The sequence below is a fragment of the Rhagoletis pomonella genome, unplaced genomic scaffold (genome assembly GCF_013731165.1).
Source record: "Rhagoletis pomonella isolate Grant_MI unplaced genomic scaffold, Rhpom_1.0 Rhpom_scaffold_02638, whole genome shotgun sequence".
Lineage (NCBI taxonomy): Eukaryota > Metazoa > Arthropoda > Insecta > Diptera > Tephritidae > Rhagoletis > Rhagoletis pomonella.
In genome coordinates, this window is record NW_023461191.1 from 1 (window position 1) to 15,011 (window position 15,011).

At 37.6% G+C, this 15,011-nt stretch overlaps 2 protein-coding genes across 2 annotated transcripts; both read right to left on the reverse strand.

Moving 5' to 3' along the window:
- Window positions 1-1,661: 1,661 nt before the first annotated feature.
- LOC118753580 (AT-rich binding protein-like) lies at window positions 1,662-3,886 on the reverse strand. Its single transcript, XM_036488463.1, has one exon. It carries the CDS (start codon window positions 3,858-3,860, stop codon window positions 2,781-2,783), a length of 1,080 nt encoding a protein of 359 aa, XP_036344356.1. The 5' UTR covers window positions 3,861-3,886; the 3' UTR covers window positions 1,662-2,780.
- A 117-nt stretch (window positions 3,887-4,003) lies between these two features.
- Window positions 4,004-14,704, reverse strand: LOC118753579 (protein scalloped-like; the record flags this gene model as incomplete). The annotated part of the gene is made up of 8 exons (XM_036488461.1): window positions 4,004-4,130; window positions 4,222-4,456; window positions 4,552-4,721; window positions 6,149-6,211; window positions 6,292-6,484; window positions 6,545-6,585; window positions 8,087-8,803; window positions 14,567-14,704. Coding segments are annotated over 8 exons (1,671 nt in total), but the record flags the coding sequence as incomplete, so codon positions are not given.
- Window positions 14,705-15,011: the final 307 nt, after the last annotated feature.

The following is a 15,011-nucleotide window of genomic DNA, read 5'->3' on the forward strand; positions in this document are numbered from 1 at the left end:
ATTTTTGCTTTTACTTAAATTAATTTTTTTCTTTATAATTTTGCTTAATTTTACTAATAAATTGTTTCACATTGTTTTCCTTTTCCACTCACTTACACTTATACAATTAAGTTTTGTTTTATTTTTTCGTATTAAAATTATTAAATTGAATAGAGTTCGCATTTCATAAACGGTGGATGGTTCAATTCACTTAGCATGAATTTATTATTCAATAATAACTTCACAATTTGCTTACTAGCTCACTCATGCGAAATTTGAAGCACAAAATAAATTTTTTAATTGAAAGTTTTATATTAATTTTTTAATTTGGTTTTATTATTAATATTTTACAGCAATTAGTTATAGTTGGTTTTTTATTTATTTATAAAATGTATGCACAAATAGCACAAATAGTTACAACGTACATACATCAATGTTATGTCGTATTATTAAATAAAATTTTATTTTTAATTAATTTACATATACAAAACGTACAAATATGTACATATTATTTTGAATAAAGATTTGCTGTTGTTTGTTTTGAAATTAAGTCATAGCTATAGAAGAAGCTAATATTTTTGTTTATTAAAACAAAAAATTCAAATTTTTTGTTGATTTTAAATAAAAAATCGCGACAAGTAGCACAAACAATTTCTATAATTAATTGTAAGAAGTTAAGAAAAATATATTGCATAGTACTTTAAAATACATAATGTGTAAATGTGTTAAATTATTTTTTAAATAGAAAATATACATTCACATTTATGTACATACATACATAAAAACATATTGTAATTAAAAATTATTTAGAGCAAAATTGTAAGTTAATATACATTAAAAAATATGTTTGTTAGATCCATAGTAGTTAATTATAAAAAAAAAAATTTAAAAACTAAGAACAAAGCGACGGCAATTTTGTTTTTAACTTAAATGTAATATGCGCATGTGTGTGTGTGTGTGTTGGCATAACTAATTGCCTGTGAGCATGTTTGTATGTAGTAGTAGCAGCGACGCTATTTTTTTTTAATTTTATAAACAACTTATAAAAAAAAGTACTTATATTTTAAAATATTTTTTTTTAATTTTAAAATTTGCGGCGTTTGCTGTTGGTCTCTATTGGCGTGGATATGTACTCACTAACATATGTACGTGTTTTCTTATGTACGTTTAACTCAAAAGCTAATTTAATTTATTTTACTTATTTACAAATTACATACATAATTTTTTTAATTTATATTTGTAATCTTTTTATTTTAAATATTTTTTTTTTTAAATCATAATTTTGTTTTGCCTTATTGCATTGCGTTAGTGGCATTTGTTTGTATTGCCTTCGTGTTTAGATAAAAAAAAAATTTATCAAATAAATCAAGAAATTCAACGCAAAAATTAAAAAAAAAAACAATGTTTGCTTGCATTTCTTTGAGATCATATAAATGTACATGTGTTTGTATGTGTGTGTGTGTATGTGTATTTAGCTGTGTGTCATTCTCTTGCATATACAACAACAATAAAGTACTCTTCGGACAGCATGACGAGCAGGACTTCTATTTACCTTTTTAAACGAACCAAATTTTTGTATAGAAAGTTGGAAACAAATTTTTTAATAAAATTAAGCGTTCCTTAAATGCGCTCCCTTGTTTTTAAATTTTTGAATAAATATTTGGAAAATTTTAGAAAAATTAAATCTCGAAAAAAAATTTTGCACAAAATATTAAACACCGATTTCGAAATAATTTGAAATAAACATTTAAGGGTAAGTAAATATTATAATCAGCGTTTTCCATTTTCAGGATCATAAACTTTTTTCGATTTCGACGAGCAGGACTTCTATTTACCTTTTTAAACGAACGTTGGGATATCGCCTGATCCTATGAAAGCCATTCTTCATTCCAGACTGCTCTCGAATGTATGTTTGTATGTCTGAAGCTCGTGGCAGAATTTTCCTAGTAGAATCGAGAGCTTCAGCGAAACAGCATGGCTAAGGAAGGTGCTGTCTCAGGGCTCTCTCGCGTTGGTGGACAACAACATGATGAAGGAGGTGAAGAAAACCTGACCTCGGTGGAGTGTAAGCAAGAAGTTGGTGGCTGCACTTGCAGCTTATCGCCTTGTCTCTCTCCACGACAATGGAGCACTGGATTGCTGGACAGCAATGAAGAAGAAAATATTTCCGCCAAGCTAAGGTGATCAAAGTGGGACACGGAGAGTTCGTTGAAGCTTCTCTCGTAAAAAGGAGGGAAATATCATTTGCTTGGGGATACTTAAAGGCCATATTCTTTTAGGGAGACGTAGAGAATGGTGCCCTAGGGAGACGTAGAGAATGGAGCCTGGAACTGTTTGGCATATACTGCGCGAATGCGTTACATTAAGCAGTAGACCAAGTATGGTAATTTTTGTAAACGAAACTTTAAGTACAGTAAACCTTTTTTTGTTAGTAGGAAATTCTCCTCCATCTTCTTTTTTTTTATGAAGAGAATAAAGGGAACTAATTTTTCATTCTCATCTAGACGCTACTTATCGTCGTAAGGGAAGTCGTAAAAAACTTGGTAAACAAAAAATTCAAAAAGCAGTGAATTGAAAACTCTTCTAAAGAGGCTTCATAAAATCCTTAATTTGGTTGGGGGTGGACCTCTGAAATGTCAGTTATTTCAAGGGATACTGCTCTCTTTATGTGAAGCTTTTAGACATTAATGTCTGTCGCTTCGGTAAATAGTGCGTCCTTTCCTGCGGTCACGCTGCCTTAAAACGATTTTCGTAAACGATGCAATTTTCTTACTCACAAAAACAAAAACGATCGCAACAAATTAATTCCGCTTGCAACCATCAGTGCCAACAACACTGCTACCCTCCACCGCACCGACGCTTTCCACCGCCGCGGCAGCCATGGCTGCTGCCACATTAACATGTCGCAGCATCAGATCGCTGTCGGCCGCCTTGCCGATGTTACTCAAATTCAACACTGCAGCATTATCGACCGACGTCGTTGTCCCATACTCGTGCGCGGAAAGTTTCAGAAACTGTTCGTAAGCCGAGAGACGTGCGGTGGGCGGCTCATCGCCGCTAATTGCTTCCATGCTGGTAGCAGCACAGGAGCCCGCATGGAATACTTTGCTAGTCATGATGGCGGCGTTGCTGCTGCTGCTGCTGTGGTATGGCGGTGGTGGTGGACGCTCGGTCAACAAACTGGGATGAGTAATGGCGCTAGGGCCTACACCGAGACTTCCACGGCTGATGGAAACTGCATCTGCTGCTGCGCTTGTGGCCGACGTGTTGATGTTGCTTAAGCTGCCAAGCCTTTGCAAGTGTTGTGATTGTTGCTGTTGTTGCTGCTGCTGGTGCAGTTGATGCTGTTGTTGCGCATGCGCATGCGTATGCACCTGCTGCTGGTGTGCCAAATCTAGCGTTGACAATGTCGAGTGCGGATGTGTAACTATTGCGGAAGCAGACGCGTTCGCACCGCCATACATTAACTCGTCTGATTGTCGATGGTGATGCTGTTGTTGGTGCTGCTGTAAGACAACTGTGGTTGCCTCAGCAGCGCCAGTGCTCATCGGACTTGGCGACGTCGGCGACTGTTTGATGTGGGTTATGGTGGGCGTGACTACGGAAGTGGCGCCACCCAATTCGCTACTACCACCGCGTCCCGAGCCGCCAACACCGCCACTGCTGCTCACATTCTGGCAATCACTGAGATTGCTTAAATAACGTGCATTGGTGTTGTTGCTGCTACTGCCGCTATTGTTGTTGGCTGCGTTGCCAACACCGCTGGTGCTATCGGCATTATCATGTGTGTCTTTTGTTGTTGCTGCTGTCGTCGTGGTGAGCGCCAAGCCGCGTGCACTCGCGCCGGTTACCGTGCCCTCGTCCATTGCCGTCGCCGCCATGGAGCTACTGCCATGTCGCTCACTATCAGCACACTTGCTAACGCCTCCTACGCTTCCTCCTACACTGCCACTGCCACCGAGGCCGCCGCCACCGCCGCCGCTGCTTCTACTGTTGAATTCATTGTGTGTGGATAGATTGGGCAGTTGCAGTTCATGCTATTCCTTTATCAACCGATAAATATGGTGCGTAGCGCCGCTATTCTGTGCCGCCACCTCGAACACGTACGCTATGCAGAGAAGGGTCTCTTGTGTGTCTCGCGCTTGCATCACCTTAACGAAGAGTAAGCAGGAAGATAATGAGGTGGGTATTACATGTCTAGACATATCACAGTACGTAGTAAATATGTATGTATATGTATACCTGCAGTATTGTGAAGTTCTCCAGGACACTGTTCATCATATATCGCTCAGGCAGGTTCTTCAATTTCTGTATGAAATTTATCATATATTCGCACATCGGCGACCGATGTATGCGATATACGAAGCGACCATTCTCCAAGCGTGAGTATTCTGTTTCCACTTTTTCGACGACCTGTTTGCCAAACGAGCAGACTTTTGTCGAACACACGAGCACAACATTTTCGTTACTCTCATATCTAACGGGGGTATACAAAGTAAAAGAATATATTTGTTAGAACACAGGGTTTTAAGAACTTAAAATTAAGAAAACCCATTTGGTTGCGATACATACTGACTCGTAACGCCATAGAAATCTCCCGTCTCGCTGCCGGTTATTTCGGTATTCAAGTCTGCCCAACATTTAACCAGATAGAAGGCATTTTGTGGACCTTTTTCGTAGAGATCTTTAAGACCGCCTGATTTCTCAGGGAACTTATCGGAGATCTGTCGGATGTCAACAGTCTGTAGGGAGAAAATAAGAGTAGAAAAATTACAAAATTAATAATTTTTTAGTGTTAAAAAAGTAATAATTTCGACAATTTCCGCAATTTTCAATACAACGGATTTAAAGCGATTTGAAGGCGGCAAGATGAGATTAAATGAGAGAAGGCTCGCTCTGAGCAGAACTGGACCAAATTTGGCAAATCTCTTAGTCGGTGCGACCAGAGTTGATTTATAGTATTAAATATCTATTCGGTTAGAGGTCTTTACTGATCCACATATAACTTAGGATTTTCCGGACCTGCGGGAGATTCTGTAACCTCCACAGTGGCTCTGTTTTGACAGATTTTGGAGTTTGTTAAACTTGGGGAAAACTTGAATTTTTCCTCTGTCTTCTTTCCACAGACAGGCGCAGTATAATTACAATTAGAAAAGGATTGGAATAAGTTGCATAACTCCAGACTGCCACCTTAGTCAAGAGTGCCACCTTGAAGATACATATCGATACCTTAGCCTTTTGTATGTATAGCTCTATTCAGGTGTAAGTTCTATGAGAGTTCACCGTCAAGGATAACCTCCAGTTGAAGGAGGCTAACTAAGATTAGCAAAATGCCTCAAAATCTGAGAGAGTAATTATGACCGCAGCCCAATCAGGTATACTCTATGTCACCAAATAACCTCTTGGACTTTATAAGGGAGTTAAAACTGAGCGAAGATCTCCTGTTTGTACTCCATACCTCCACTGATATCTATATACCATGGATGACCCGGCCCTATTGTTCAAGCTTCCTTGGATCTTCTTGATGCGTATCTGCATCCTTCGACCTTCCAAAATAAATAAATGAAAAGGGGATCCTAAGATTGATGTTCTTGTTGACTTAGTCACGATTAGTTATAAAGGAATCCTTACGCTTCGAAAAGTGTCTGAACGACCCAATGCATTTAGGTGTTGAGGAAACTTAATGCAGCGTATTCCCATTGCCGGAGCGTTACTCAGCATGCCTGCGAAAGTCCTGGAAATCTTATTTAAATTTCGGTTGTGGATCTCTTTGGACAATTTCCTTAAATTCAGTAGTTTGTCCAATCAAGTTTTACGGACTCACAGTTTGGTCGACGTGCGTGGATAAATCTTCGATTATGAAACAATTCATTAGGATAAAAAGGACACACCGAACCTCACGGGATTCCTACCCACTAACTACTCCAACGAGCACCTTTAAAACTCAACTCAACCTCCTCCCATTCGATCTTTATAACCAGTAAACTAAAGGTAGGCCAAATTGTAGTCAGAAAAAATGGAGTGACATCTGTCAAAAAAACTCTTTAGCGTCTAGACTACTCGGTTCCTACTCTAGCACCTACACCCTCGAGAACGGCTGGCTTCCTCCTTGATTCGATGTAGGCAGCCATTTTAATCTGACCCAATTTAAGTAGTAATTAGTACTCACCTCGAGTAGCGGATCGGAAAAGGACGGTTTGCCACCGAGTTGTACGAACAAGTGCCGGTGATACTGAAAATTAAATTCGAAATTAGTCGAAACACATTTCAAACAAACTGTATATATCATAAAAAAAACACCGAAACACTTACGATATCCTCTCTTTGTATTTCCATGAATGCCGAGAATTCCAGCAAACGGAATTTGTGCGTCGCTATCGCTCTACCCTCCCACGGCAGTTGTGCTGGCGGAAGTCCTGCTTCGATGTCACCAGACACGGCTGTCGATGGCTTGCCGGCGGGGTAGGGGGGTTGTGCGAATGGCTTAATGCTGTAATCGTAAAAACTACGGTCAATGCAAACAATTTCAATGTGTCAACTTGTTAAATATTTCGAGATAACTTACTCTTGTGAGGTGCTGGGCTGTAGACCTGGCTGCCAGAATTGCTGTGAGTTGGAGAAGAAGAATAGAGGGAAAAGAGAAGTATTTATTTATAAGCGATTATATAACTTCAAGATAGACAACAACAACATTAATTCAGTTACAGTTACATATATGTATTTATGTATACATACATCAATAAGTATGTAATTATGAACGAAATGTGCTAGCGAAAAGCAAGGTTTATATGAAGAGCCAACAATTTTTTTAAGGTTATGCGAGTTTGATGATGAGAGCTTTTAGCTTTGTTTGGTCTTAGCATTTGGAAGAGTAAGTTTATTATACACATACTATTTAGTAACACAAAGTTGATACTTCTCCGCTGATTATATAATAATGAGGTTCTTATTTATTTACATGCCCGTATTTATGTACAGTGACTCAAACGAGTGTTCGCATGTCGATTTTTTTTTTTTAATATTCAAATGTTTTTTAAGCTAAAATTATTTTGTTATTTTCTTATAAAAAATTTGTACATACTTTAACAAAAAACCATTTCAATCAAAGTTTCTAGCTTTATACAAAGTTTAGAAAAATTTAACAAATTTCATAAAAATTTCGAATTTTTCAATCTCGGTTTTTAGAACATTATTGGACTCGCTGACGGCTTTTGCATAACAAGCGCAATTTATAAAAGCTGGCGTGATTTTTGAACGGTATTGTGCATTCTATTCCACAAAAAAATAATTTATGTATATGGAAAAAGTGCAAAAATCCGTCAGAAAAGAAATTAATGAAATTTTTAGCGGCTAGAAACTTCCACGTTATTCTATTCTATTCTATTGTAAAATTTTATGGGCGTACCCAAAATCTTTAAAATTTTAGAATTAAAATTTTCGAATTTTTTTATGAAAATTTGTAAAAATTTTCAACATTTTGTATAAAGTTTGAAACTTTGATTCATGTTTACTGGTTTGGCTAAAGCATGAACAATATTTTTATAAAAAAAAAACAAAAAAAACTTTGACATGAAAAACATTAAGACAATTAAAAAAGAACACTGCTTTGAGTCACTGTACATGACGATTAACGAAGCCTTAACCCATATGAAATTTTTATCCTCCTTACAAGTTTTTTGTTATTGTTTACTGCTACGCTTTTCCGCTGCCCCTTCAATGCTGATGAGATGAAGCGAGCAATGTGTGTTGCGTTAGCGATGGACCCCAACTATGGCGTACGTATCGAAATGTGCGTGAAATATGGACCTTAACCTATGAATTATTGGCTTACAGACGTCGTTGAGGTACTACAGCCTCCCACACACACACACTCACACACATACACACCTTTATACACAAAATATATATATGAAAGGGAAATCAAATGATTTATTTACAACGTAGCGAGTTACACAAAGTGACGCCTTACTGCGGAATTAGCAAAATGCTTAGATTGGCTTCTGATTGCTTTTATTATTCATTTATTTATATTTTTTTGTGGTGATGAGCACAAATTTAGCCGTTCGAGTTAGAAAGCGGTAAACAATTACTATGAACTTTTTCTTACGCCCGGATACATTGGTGGATGACGGAGTGGCGTGTGCGCATGCGCATGCGTATGTGCGGCATGTGGCGGCAAACCAGCAGCTGCAGCCGCCGCCACCGCCGCCGCAGTTGCTGTCGGTGTTGTCACCGTAGCCGAAGCCGAAGCCGGCGCCGTTGTTGTCGTCGCAATGGAATTCTGCGTTGCTGTTGCTACTGCTGCCGCCGCTGCCGCTGCCGCTGCCGCTTGTTGTTGCTGCAAATATGCCGCCGTGCCCGCTGACGTGTGCGGCAGGTGCGGTTGTTGTTGTGCATGCGCGTGCGGATGTGTGCTGGTAAGGTGGTGGTTGTGGTGGTGGTGATGATGGCTAAGGTGGTTTAGGTGGTTCAAGTGGCTCAGGTGGTGGGCGTGGTGATGGTGTGGATGCGGATGCGGGTGCGGGTGCGAATGCAAGTGCGAGTGCGTTGGTCCGACTAGATGTGTTGCTGCCGCCGCCGCCGCCGCCGCTGCTGCAACTGCTGCTGCAGATGTCGACCCTGCGGACGATGAAGCTGACGAAACTGTCGGCCCCACAGCGGTGAAAGCAGCAGCTGAGGCGGCAAATGCCAGATTCTTCGCCGCCTGTGCGGATACGATTTGTGAGCTGGTCATACCGCTCATAGCCTGTAGTGCTTTTTCCTTTTCGCTTAGCAAATGTAGCGAATGGGCGTGCCCATTGATGCCAGCGATGCCGTTAGGTTCCTGAAAATAGTAAGTGTAGGTGGTAAGGTGGTGCTCGATGAGGTGCGTGGGTCAAATTTTCCTATAAATTGTGTGGCATTGGCCAAGGCTGTAAATGCTAGCTAATTGGGGAAGCTGGAATAAAATTTGCATTACTTATTGGCTTAGCGGAAATACGATGAGATAGTGGCGATGAGATGCGTGGTGGATGGTTTGATATGCTGATCATTGGTGATTATGATGACGCATGACTCTCCTTAAGCACATAATTTTATTAACAAATTTTATTTGAAACACTTCTGCAACTGGGATATGATTTAAACAGCGTTCCAGCGCTTACTTTAAATTAATTCTTTATTTTCTTTGTAGTTTACAAAGTCGCTGTTGCACTCCTTGTGGCCTTGCCGCGCCACACTTTAGCTCAGTGTGCATGCCATTCCTGCCACAGAAGCAAGCAGCGGTTACCTGCACAGCTGGGCATCTCTTTGTGGTTTCTAGATGCTCACAAAAGGCAAAAAAAAAAAAAGAAAACAAAAGAAAATAGAAACCACTATCATTCACGTATAAGCTTGCACACTTTTTCGTATCCTTGTCGGCAGCCTTAGTTGGTGGAGAAATTCTACTAAGCACTCAACTACAAAGTGACCCAGAAAACACCAAAGAATTTCGTATGACACAAAATAAAAACATAACAAAAAAAAAAAAACTGAAAGAATGCGAAGAAACCTCATAAAGCGCACTTGCACACATTGTAAGGATAGTGAAGTAAAGACATAGAAACCGCACGCTACTCGAATGTGTTGTGTGTCCACTGTGTGTATGAATCCTTACGGGGGAATGAAATGGTAGCAAAGAAAAGGAATCCTATTAAAACGGCAGCAGAAAGATACATACATACATACGTAACGGCAAACAATTTAGACAGAATCGCCAGAACTAGGTATACCTGCGGAAGTTACGGCTGCGTTTGAATAGGAAAGAAGGCGTATGCTGAATATATTCGAATAATTAAACCACAAAGCATCTTTCTTTTACTAAGGAGCAACTGCGTATGTATTAAAACAGGCCTTACCGATTTTTTCAATGGACTGATCGGTACTTTTCAAAAATAAATGTTACAAATTTTCCAGGATATTCAAGGATAAATTTTAAAAGGGACATTTTCAATACCTATTTGTCCTTATGCACCAACAAATTTAATCTTTTTTAAATTGTTTGAATTAAACATCTTTAAAATTTCAAAGTCTTTTTAAAAAAATCCTGATGTCAGAGAGAAAAATTAAAAACGCAGTTTTATTATGTTTCGACACTAGTTTGCCTAAAAAGTTTCTATTCGGAAACTTCCATACCCATATACCCATTCCAGGTATACAACTTCTGTCGGTGTTCGGTATTCCTTTATGATCCAAAATTTTAGTAATTGGCTTTTGATTTCGATAATTCATGCGCTGCCTCGTTCTCGTTTATGTCCATATGCCCTCGGCCCGTATTATGATAATTTCGTATCGATCAGAATTTGAGGCCAACTTTATTCTAAAAACTTTAACTATCAGCGACCGATTCAAAGAAGAAATAGTGCCTGAATTGCTGCTTGGCCATCAGAGAAAATGTTCACTAACGTCCTTGCGGGTACTCGTATTTTGAGCCCCTTACCGACAACAATCTAACCCTACAGTAAGACATAATTCAGCATTGAACACCTTATAAAAATTGCTACCTCTTGGCTTTTGTTTCAGCGAAGCTTCCTGAAGCGCATTTGGTAATAAAGTTGAGGGGAAAAAACGAAGGCCATTGAATAAGTTTCGTGTTCCCTTTAAGACATTTTAAACTTAGATTGTTAGGTATACTAAGCGCAAGGGATTCATATCTGTAGGCTACGCTCTCAGAATGCGCTAACCTTAATGGGGTCGGGTAGCCGTACAAAAAGTTTTCCGAACTCTTCTCCGCCTTCAGAGCAGTAAGAACAGACAAATGAAGTCGTCAAGTGTGCCGACTACAGCCAGGTTCTTAAATTGCGAAAGGTTTGCAGTTTTATGTTATCGATCTGCGATTCCTCGATGCTTCAAGGTCTTCATTGAGTGCAATTTTGAACCCATCTACTGATGATGACGGCTAGAACTGTTGACTTGTTGTCTACTCTGTGGTTAACTCAACTTATCTTGACCCTAGTACCTTCGCAAGTTTTCAACTTTATTAAGTTTATAATCTGGCTAAAGCGTTGTATGGAGCTTCAATGCACCTTTTGTTCGTGAATTGTTCTCAATATTAAGTTGTGCGTATTAATAATTTTTCTTGCAAAAATTATGCTCTAATGAGTGCATGGTATAATACTTTTTTCGACCGATTAATTCATGAAGAAATATTTCGCTTGAAGTGCTAAATATTAAAGAAAGTCTCAAGCAAAGGAAAGCCTTTTATGAGAGCTTTTATGCGAATATGTTTGTAGCTTCTTACGCTCTGTCTCTCGCTCTCTTTCTTTCCACTTGAGTGCGACACAAAGCGTGCGGCCAGGCGATCCTTCGGTCACTTTAACCCACTTTTGAGATCCTTTTACAGAAATTTTTATTTGTTTTTATACAAAGCCTTTGCGACTGGACCATTAAACACCGTTTTGCCAAAGGTAAGTACTAAAGACGATGCTAAAGAAGAAGAGAAGACGAAAAAGCCTTACAACACTTTACTTTGTGTTTTTGTGTATAGTATTTTGAGTGTAAAAGTAGATTTATTTTTTATTTATTTTTTTAAATAAGTATTTGTTTGTGTTTGTACTTGTTTACCAGTTTTGTGCTTTGTTTGTTTATAACTATATACATATACATGGATGTATGTATGTAGTGCAAAAACGGCATCATTATAATAAATGCAAAAGTTGTTGAAAAATTCCAACTTTGTGCCTTTTGCGCCATTTTGCCTCTTGGCTTTTGTTTCAACGAAGCCAAGCAGAAAAAAAGACAAAAAAAAAAACAAAATAAAACTCGACGCAACATTACATTAATTTTCGAAAAAGTAATTTTACTACTATTTTCTCTCCGGTTGCGTTGTGCTGTGCCTGTTTCTGACAGAGAGCCTCACTTTTCTATGCACTTTCTGTTCTGTTCGGGCCTTTTGTTGCCACTGTTGTGCAAATGTAGTTGCCGTTTACTTGTTTCTACGCTTTGTTTGTTTGACTATCCTTGTTTTTGTTTTTTGTTTTTGTTTTTTGATGCCTTTTGACCTTTTGACATAATGTGTGGGCCATAAAATGCCAAAGGAATAAAGCGGAAAATAAGAGAGAGCGGAGCGGAAAACGAAGTGCAAGGGGCGGAAGAAGATGAGGGCGAAAAGAAAAGTTGCAGTGGACAATGCTGCAGGCGAAATTTGTGCTAAGTCTGGTAAAATGGGCGTGGCTTAGAGGTGGGCAGAGCGGTGTGCATTGGGCAGCAGAGTGTTTACAGAAGATTAAGGGGAAGTAACAGCTGGCTCTAGTTGATTGGTATTGGTAGGAAGGTCTGAGGGGGTCCTGAGAAAACAAAACCAAATGACCGGCATTAAAAATGTATGTACACTTTTGAGTGTTTTGTAACAAAAAGTAATACTACAAATAGCAGCAGGACCTGCGCCAAAAGAAGTCAGTCAACACTAAAAACAACAACCACAACAAAAACACACAAAGTAACAAAACAACTGTTGAAATCAAATAAACTTTCGAAACAAAGCTAAAGCAAAGGAAAAATAGAGGAAAACAAATTAAATGAAAAAGACTATAGTTTTTTTCTGTTTTTTTTTTTTTTAATTTCATAAAACATATTTTTGTTGCATTCTGCACTTTGTTTTACGGCTTTTCTGCCCGCTTTCGCTCGACACAAACGGTCAGTAAGCAAAGAAAAAGGATTTCAATGGAATTTTCACTTCACAAAGTGCGATGCAACACACTAACAACAACAACAATGACGACTACTGCAGCAGAAATATACAGAACAAAAAATAAAATAAAAAATTGTAGAAAGAAGAAAATTGAAATGGATGAAATGTAAAATAGAAATGAAAAAAAAAAATTTAAAAAATAGTTGAAACGACAAAGAACCAAACACAAAGTAAACTGCAGTGTGCGCGCTGCTGGGCTGTTGGGAAGGCACTACCACCAGTGTGCCAGTTGAGACGCGCTCAGCGTCGACTTAAGATGCGGTGCAGTCACGTGTGGCAGAGATGTTTGTGTGCATGTATGTAATTACAATGCAGCAGTTACACATATACATACATTTATTGCACACAAACGGAAAGCTCAAACAAAAACTTTACAATCGCTCAAATCGCACAGAAGGCACAAAAAGTGTATGTAATTTTTATAAAGTTTTACCTTTTACTTTTCTCCAACATAAAACAACTTTTCAAGTGAAATGGACAAATGGTTCCATGTGAATATGTATGAGAAAATGCACATACACATGAGCAATTCCATGTTAAATCGACTAATGGTTGAAATCGTCCACATTTGATTTGGATAAATTTTGGTTAGAACCTTTCTTATACATATGATATAACGAAGTTAAATTTTCCAAGAGTTCAAAGTTTCAGAATTTCTCGTATTTAATTTTTTAAATATCTAAACACTACTATGATTACAAAAATGGTTCTGGTAATGTTTTAAAGTTGATACTTGTGGCTATATCGGAAAAAATTTAAAAAAAAAACTATACAGAATTTTGAAATTTAAAAATCGTAAAAGCAAAAATTTCTATAAATTTTTAGCTAAATTTAATAATTAAATAATAATTAAAAAGACCCAGAAAAAAGATATGAACCAAACTAAATAATAATATCCTCAGGGAATTTATATTCATGATAGGAGGAAAGGGAAAAGAGTGAAAACTCTCAGGGAGTCTGTCTCTGTTCAGAATCGGCCTGAATAAACCGAACTTAAATAAACTAATAGACAACTGAAGACCACCAAGTTCGATAAAAGAGTTCAAAATTCACGACTATATAAAAATGATAAAAAATTGATTAACTGAGTTAACCTATGCAGTACTGTGTTCATCAGAAACGGACGAGGCTAAAAAAAAGAGTAAGTTTTTGTTGATTTATAGCCCATTTCCACCAAAATATAAAATGCAGTTAAGAACTCAAGTACTCAGAATTTTAGCGTTTTTACCTTCTGTTTGCTTGTACTTTACGCCCTTCGAGTGGTTATCTTCTTTATCCAGTTGGCATAAATTGCAGCTAAAGCTTGGTGGAAATGAACTATTAGTCCCGCACGTGCTTCGCGTTTTTTAAAAGGCGTACATTTTGTGATATTTGTATGACTAAAGACGGATTTCCACTGGGCATTAAATGCTAAAAATTTGTTGACAAAGTCGGGTATTAGAAATGTTTTTATTTTAGAATAAATAGTAGTGATTAAATCTGTTTCCAATGTAATTTTTTACATACATAAATGGAGCAAATTGCCTGTTATTTTAATGCCTAATGGAAATTCGACATTAGTGTATGTATTTCGTATAAAAGCTTTTAACTTTTTCTCAAGGACATCAGATAAACCTTGCTTTTCATATTCGAATCATCAAATATAAACAGTTATCTATACATACATATATGTATGTACATACATTTGTCTATCGAGGAAAATAATAAAAGTAAAATGGATTTTGATGATTAAAGCAGTGGCCAAAAAGTATAAAAATAATTGAAATTAAAAATCATTCTTAAGCTCTATTCTTTGCTCTAAAGCTTCATTTGGGTACAATTACTCAACTGCACACAACTCGAAATTTATTCAATATGGCAGAAATCTGTGTGATAACTTACAACTTTAATTTTCGCCTGAATCTCACGCAATTTCCGTCTGGCAAGAACCTGTATGTGCGAACTGACTTGCTTTCGTGTTCTCGTCTTGCCTGTGCGTAATTTGATATAACGAGCGATGAGTTCATTGCGGCCTAGAAATAAAAAAATAGGAAAGAAAAATTATAAAAACTTGCATATGTAATGAGTTATTTTCGTGAAATACTCATATTTAAATCACAAGAAATTTGCTATGAAATTGAGATAAAATCAGTATTTTACTTATTAGAAGAAATTAATCTTGATCCCCCTACATATACTAGGTGGTGTGTTCTTTTTGGTAGACATTAAAGATTTGAGTGTGTTTACGATAGATATTGCCGTCAGACGGATATGCACTGTGATTTTAAAAATACTAGTTATTTATCTCATTAGCATATATTACAACTAGGGCTGTGCGATTATTCGA

Coding starts and splice junctions, on each gene's coding strand:
- LOC118753580 (XM_036488463.1), bottom strand. CDS start 3,860: ATGGCGGCGACGGCAATGGACGAGGGCACGGTAACCGGCGCGAGTGCA.